Source organism: Coregonus clupeaformis, chromosome 8 (genome assembly GCF_020615455.1).
Source record: "Coregonus clupeaformis isolate EN_2021a chromosome 8, ASM2061545v1, whole genome shotgun sequence".
NCBI classification, from domain to species: Eukaryota; Metazoa; Chordata; class Actinopteri; order Salmoniformes; family Salmonidae; genus Coregonus; species Coregonus clupeaformis.
The window spans coordinates 11,041,715-11,047,743 of record NC_059199.1 but is presented as its reverse complement, the minus strand read 5'-3'; the positions used below and the strand labels follow the sequence as shown (position 1 = coordinate 11,047,743).

The 6,029-nt window shown below is 43.6% G+C and overlaps 1 protein-coding gene across 11 annotated transcripts in view; it reads left to right on the top strand.

Moving 5' to 3' along the window:
- LOC121571087 (actin-binding LIM protein 2) overlaps window positions 1-6,029 on the top strand; it is a 110,427-nt gene that overhangs the window by 79,877 nt on the left and 24,521 nt on the right. For 8 of the 11 annotated variants that reach the window (XM_041882350.2, XM_041882353.2, XM_041882354.2 and 5 more), the window contains 3 exons: window positions 1,108-1,251; window positions 4,133-4,250; window positions 4,767-5,090. In XM_041882350.2, coding sequence (XP_041738284.1) covers window positions 1,108-1,251; window positions 4,133-4,250; window positions 4,767-5,090 — 586 coding nt within the window. The remainder of the gene's footprint in view (window positions 1-1,107; window positions 1,252-4,132; window positions 4,251-4,766; window positions 5,091-6,029) is intronic. The other 3 variants (XM_041882357.2, XM_041882358.2, XM_041882355.2) reach the window with 1 other exon arrangement.

Sequence of the window (6,029 nt, the reverse complement as noted above, 5' to 3'; positions counted from 1 at the left end):
CTTTTGTCCAGGTGGGAAAGGGCAGTGTGGAGTGCGATTGAGATTGCGTCATCTGTGGATTTGTTGGGGCGGTATACGAATTGGAGTGGGTCTAGGGTTTCCAGCATGATGGTGTTGATGTGAGCCATGACCAGCCTTTCAAAGCACTTCATGGCTACCGATGTGAGGGCTACGGGGCGGTAATCATTTAGGCAGGTTACCTTCGCTTTCTTGGCCACAGGGACTATGGTGGTCTGTTTGAAACATGTAGTTATTACAGACTCGGTCAGGGAGAGGTTGAAAATGTCAGTGAAGGGACTTGCCAGTTGGTCTGCGCATGCTTTGAGTACAGGTCCTGGTAATCTGTCAGGCCCCGCGGCTTTGTGAATGTTGACCTGTTTAAAGGTCTTGCTCACATCGGCTACGGAGAGCGTGATCACACAGTCGTCCGGAACAGCTGGTGCTCTCATGCATGCTTCAGTGTTGCTTGCCTCGAAGCGAGCAAAAAAGGCATTTAGCCCATCTGGTAGGCTCGCGTCACTGGGCAGCTCGTGGCTGGGTTTCCCTTTGTAATCCGTAATATTTTTCAAGCCCTGCCACATCCGAGTCAGAGCCGGTATAGTAGGATTCAATCTTAGTCCTGTATTGATGCTTTGCATGTTTGATGGTTCGTCTGAGGGCATAGCGGGATTTCTTATAAGCGTCCGGATTAGTGTCCCGCTCCCTGAAAGCGGCAGCTCCAGCCTTTAGCTCGGTGCGGATGTTGCCTGTAATCCAATTAATTGCAATTCATCTGATCACTCTTCATGACATTCTGTAGTATATGCAAATTGCCATCATCAAAACTGAGGCAGCATACTTTGTGAAAATTAGTATTTGTGTCATTCTCAAAACTTTTGACCACGACTGTACATATGATCTAGATGAATAGTTGATTGGTTGACTCACGTGGGTTAGTGATGGTCCGAGCAAAAGCCTGCCCATCATCCTGTAGGTCTCCAGGACCAGGGTTGTCCACTGTGCTATGTTGACTACAGTTTTTAAACTGTGCTATACCATTCTCATTTTGTCATGATCAAAGTGGTTGATATTTAAAAGCCTGAATTGATGTGTTTCTCTGTGTCCCAGGCCAAACTAGGAGATGAGATGCTGGACTATAAAGACCTTGCTGCTCTGCCAAAGATCAAGGCGATCTACAACATAGACCGGCCAGACATGCTCTCCTACTCTCCCTATGTCAGCTACCCCTCAGAGGAACAACACTACGGAGAGGTGAGGGGACAAGGAAGGGGACAAGGGAGCTGCCATCTCTTTCTTTCTTTCTCTCTCTCTCTCTCTCTCTCTCTCTCTCTCTCTCTCTCTCTCTCTCTCTCTCTCTCTCTCTCTCTCTCTCTCTCTCTCTCTCTCTCTCTTCTCTCTCTCTCTCTCTCTCTCTCTCTCTCTCTCCTCTCTCTCTCTCTCTCTCTTCTCTCTCTCTCTCTCTCTCTCTCTCTCTCTCTCTCTCTCTCTCTCTCTCTCTCTCTCTCTCTCTCTCTCTCTCTCTCTCTCTCTCTCTCTCTCTCTCTCTCTCTCTCCTCTCTCTCTCTCTCTCTCTCTCTCTCTCTCTCCCTCTCCCTCTTTTCCTCCTCTCCCTCACTCCATAAGCCAACCACAGAACTAACCTTTATCATCAGTCTCATTCAATGTAACATCGATACGTTTAGGCTACGACATGATACTAAAATTGTCCCTATACCCATCATGAGGTTGCTACAACCTAGCCTACGAATTAAAGTTTACAACGTAGTTGCACAGGTCGAGAGAAATCTGAGTAATCAAGGTGACAGACAGTGACACATTCAATACTGCCTGCATCTAGCTGATTTAGGTTGTAATCGTTAGTCCAACAGTTGCAAACGAGTTTCTATTGGACAAATGTATGTATGTTTATCCCTGTTTAGCTCCGTTTGCTTCCATTTAAGATTTTTTATTTTTTACAGAATCGGCGGAATGAATACACCCCTGATCACACGCAAACACAGAACTAGCAGCCACATAGAAACCGCATGGTCACTTTGCTCGTTGTGTATATTATTCATTCTCGCATCTACGCTCTCTCCTCATCTCACCTTTTCCCTTCGCTTGTGGACTTCAATGCACAATACAACAGCTGTCTGTGACCAGGCGAAAAAACCTTTCCAAGCCAACCTTTCGTACCATAACCGCTAACCGCTACACACAGCCTACGTCATTTTCACCATATTAACGTCATTGTCAACGTAGCTACTAGAACTAACGTGTTAGTAAACTTGCTACAATCATGCAGTACAGTGTACAGCAAGCAGTTTAGCAGTTACACCGGTGGGCCCCGGTGGCAATACATTTATAAAACCTTACCTTCCAGTGTTGCATAGCCATAGCCATAGCCAGCTAGCTAACATAGTATCCCTCTGTTTTGAACTGTGTGTTTGAGTAGGCTAAACTAGCTAGCTGCATTCACTAGCTGAGTAAGTGAAAGTATGTTTTTATATATATACTGTATATACTACGAAATATAGCTCTCTCTCTCTCCCACTCACTCACACTTCTCCTTAATTTTGGAAGAAATGAATTTGTTAAAAACAGTTTTTCTCTCACTTTGAGTCAACTACTCACCACATTTTATGCACTGCAGTGCTAGCTAAATGTAGCTTATGTTTTCAGCACTAGATTCATTCTCTGATCATTTGATTGGGTGGACAACATGTCAGTTCATGCTGCAAGAGCTCTGATAGGTTGGAGGACGTCCTCTGGAAGTTGTCATAATTACTATGCAAGTCTATGGAAGGGGGTGAGAATCATGAAATATTTTAGTAAAGTAACATGAATAAATGATAGTTAATAAGTACTAAGCAGTAACTACCACATTTTCATTTACATTTTAGTAATTTAGCAGACGCTCTTATCCAGTAGTGAGTGCATACATTTTCATTAAAAAAAATATTTTTTGTACTGGTCCCCAGTGGCAATCGAACCCGCAACTCTGGCGTTGCAAGCGCCATGCTCTACCAACTGAGCCACACAGGACTTGTATTAATTGTTTTATTCTATGTTGTTACAGCATTCAACCCACATAATGCATAGTGCATTTAATGTAAAAAAATAAAATAATATATATATAAACGGAACCGTGATTATCTGTTAGTAATCGACCCGAAACCGAACAGACCTCAAAAAGCACTAATCATTGGGAGTGGTATATATTGAGGTCATGCTCATTGAATCAAATGAAATATCCATTCTAACTAACGAATGTCATGATCATGCTGTTTGTTTCAATAACTCAAATTACCTCATATGATATGAGTTCATCCTCATCGGCTGTCTTCCCAATCTGTCTCCAGTTGCTCTCTCCTACTCCAACAGAGGTAAAACACCTCATAGTGGGCTCCACCTGGAAATGACTCATTTCAATTAATAATTATTCTAAAATGTTATCCCCATAATGTTGATTTTACATTTACGTCATTTAGCAGACGCTCTTATCCAGAGCGACTTACAGTTAGTGAATACATTTTTTAAAAAATTATACTGGCCCCCCGTGGGAATCGAACCCACAACCCTGGCGTTGCAAACGCCATGCTCTATCAACTGAGCTACATCCCTGCTGGCCATTCCCTCCCCTACCCTGGACGACGCTGGGCCAATTGTGCGCCACCCATGAGTCTCCCGGTCGCGGCCGGCTGCGACAGAGCCTGGATTCGAACCAGGATCTCTAGTGGCACAGTTAGCACTGCGATGCAGTGCCTTAGACCACTGCGCCACTCTGGAGTGGAGGATTTTATATTTACTGTTTAATTATTCTGAAATGTTATTGATGATTATGTGTAAGAATTAAGGTGTGTGCGTGTGTATCTGTGTGTGCGTGTTTGTGTGTTCGTGCGAAGACAAAAGGTTGTTTTTATGGACATTTGCACACTTGTAAAGTGATTGATCAATATAATTACAATCACATCCGTGAAATGACGATCATCAGATGTGGAGCAAATATTTCTCTCTAAAACCGTGTTATTGTACCCCACTGTGATTACAAAGTGAGTGAACGTTCGGTGTTACGGATTTGGCTGTATCCGTGACATCAGTTTCCCTCTTTGTATGGCAACACTATGACATCACTTCCTGTCCTTGTTTCCAGGGTGACGGAGAGAAGTCTCCCCGTCAAAGGAGGCCCTCCAGCCCCAGCTCCAACAGCTCCCTGGGGAGGTATGGAGGACACACCCCGTCTCGCTCCCCCCAGAACTACAGCAGGCCAGGTAGGTACCCCCCTCACCCCTCATCCCTCACTGTCAGCTAGCAGTAGTTAAAAACACAGTAAAATGCGGTATATTAGAGTTAATGTGTAGTTAAAGTATTTCACTATTTTGAGTATCATACATTATTATAATATAATGATATATACAAATGTAGTCAATAATATGCAGCATTTGCATATAGTGCGTGATGTAATTTTTACCATGTGCATCATATTCCAAAAAGTGCAACCTGATTTAGGTGTCATCTTGATTTGCTAATTCTATTACTTTAGAGAACACATGTTTAGTTGAAGATTCTGTAATTTTTTCTTCACTGACTTTTCCTGTTCCGACATTTCATGAATACTCATTCCTTTCTGCTCTCTGAATGAGGTGGTAAATGCCATCACGTAACATGTCATTACCACAGAATGTGTAAAGAACAGTATTGATCTACTATTGGGTGGGGGACAGTGCTACTGTCCTTTGTGCCCTAATAAACATATTGTCCTTCTCCTAAACCATTTTCTCCTACAGAGGATCTTTACATGGCCATTAAAGCAATGGGTAATAGGTATGGCCAGGCCCTTGACTCCAGCTCCCTCCCCCACCCCTCGGCCTACACGGGGGGGCCTAAGTACCTTTCCTCCTTGGCTAGGGACTCCTCCCTCCCCTTGGACTACTCAGAGGGTCTACCCCCTAAGTACCCTGGGGGGCTGCAGGTGCCTGGGGCATTGACACAGCCTGGCAGAATCTCTCCCGGGGGCAGAGTCTCTCCTGGGGATAGAAACTCTCCTCTGCCCCTCAACCCCACCACCCTGGCCATGCTCCAGCAGCACAACTATGTGCCCTACTTCAGAGGTAGCTAGTCCCTCCAAAGTCCCTAGCACGCTGTCCTGGACCCATGGGTCTGCTGGTGTGGAGTGCAGTGTCAGCTTTAGACTAGACCTGTTCCCGGCTCTGCAGTGATAATACTGCATGTCCCCCATCCCCGGCTGTGTACAAACGTTCAACTAATCAATAGTAAAATAAACAGCAGCACAATGAGTCCCATAATTACTCTTCTAGACCTATGACATTTTTGTGTGCTGTGTTTCCCACAATATCTGCATGGTTTCGGCTGTGTTGGTTTGAAATAACAGTTTTACATATACTGAACAAAAATATAAACGCAACATGCAACAATTTCAAAGATTTTACTGAGTTACAGTTCATATAATGAAATCAGTCAATTGAAATAAATTCATTAGGCCCTAATCTATGGATTTTACATGACTGGGAATACAAATGTGACCGACCGGCTCAAAATTTGAAATTTTGTTTTTTACATTGGATAAAAGTAGAGACTCAGAGCTAGAAAATGGTATATCATACACTGCATTTGAGGAACAATGGGAAAGTAATTCTGGTTTGAAAGTTGATAAACTTGTAACCCGACTTTTGAGAAAATGACCCTTGGTTTTGATACACTTACTGGAGAACTCTTCTTTGTCTACACCCATTCAGCATCGTTCACACCCTCTTAAGCCTTTAAGGATTCACATGTGAGGCCATGTGCTAAACAGAGTGAGTACGGTAGTGTACTTACGAAACGACTAAAGGCTGGTTTATACTACGTCTATCGACAAGACTGTAGACAGTTGTCGCAGTGACATCATATGAACATTCTATTGTCATCCGACATCAAACTTGTTGTTGTCGTTATGAAAAAGTAAAAACACAAAAACTATAGGCTGCATGACATCAGCAGCCTGGTGGTCCAAAATAGCATATCTGGTGTATTTTAACACCAATTAACCC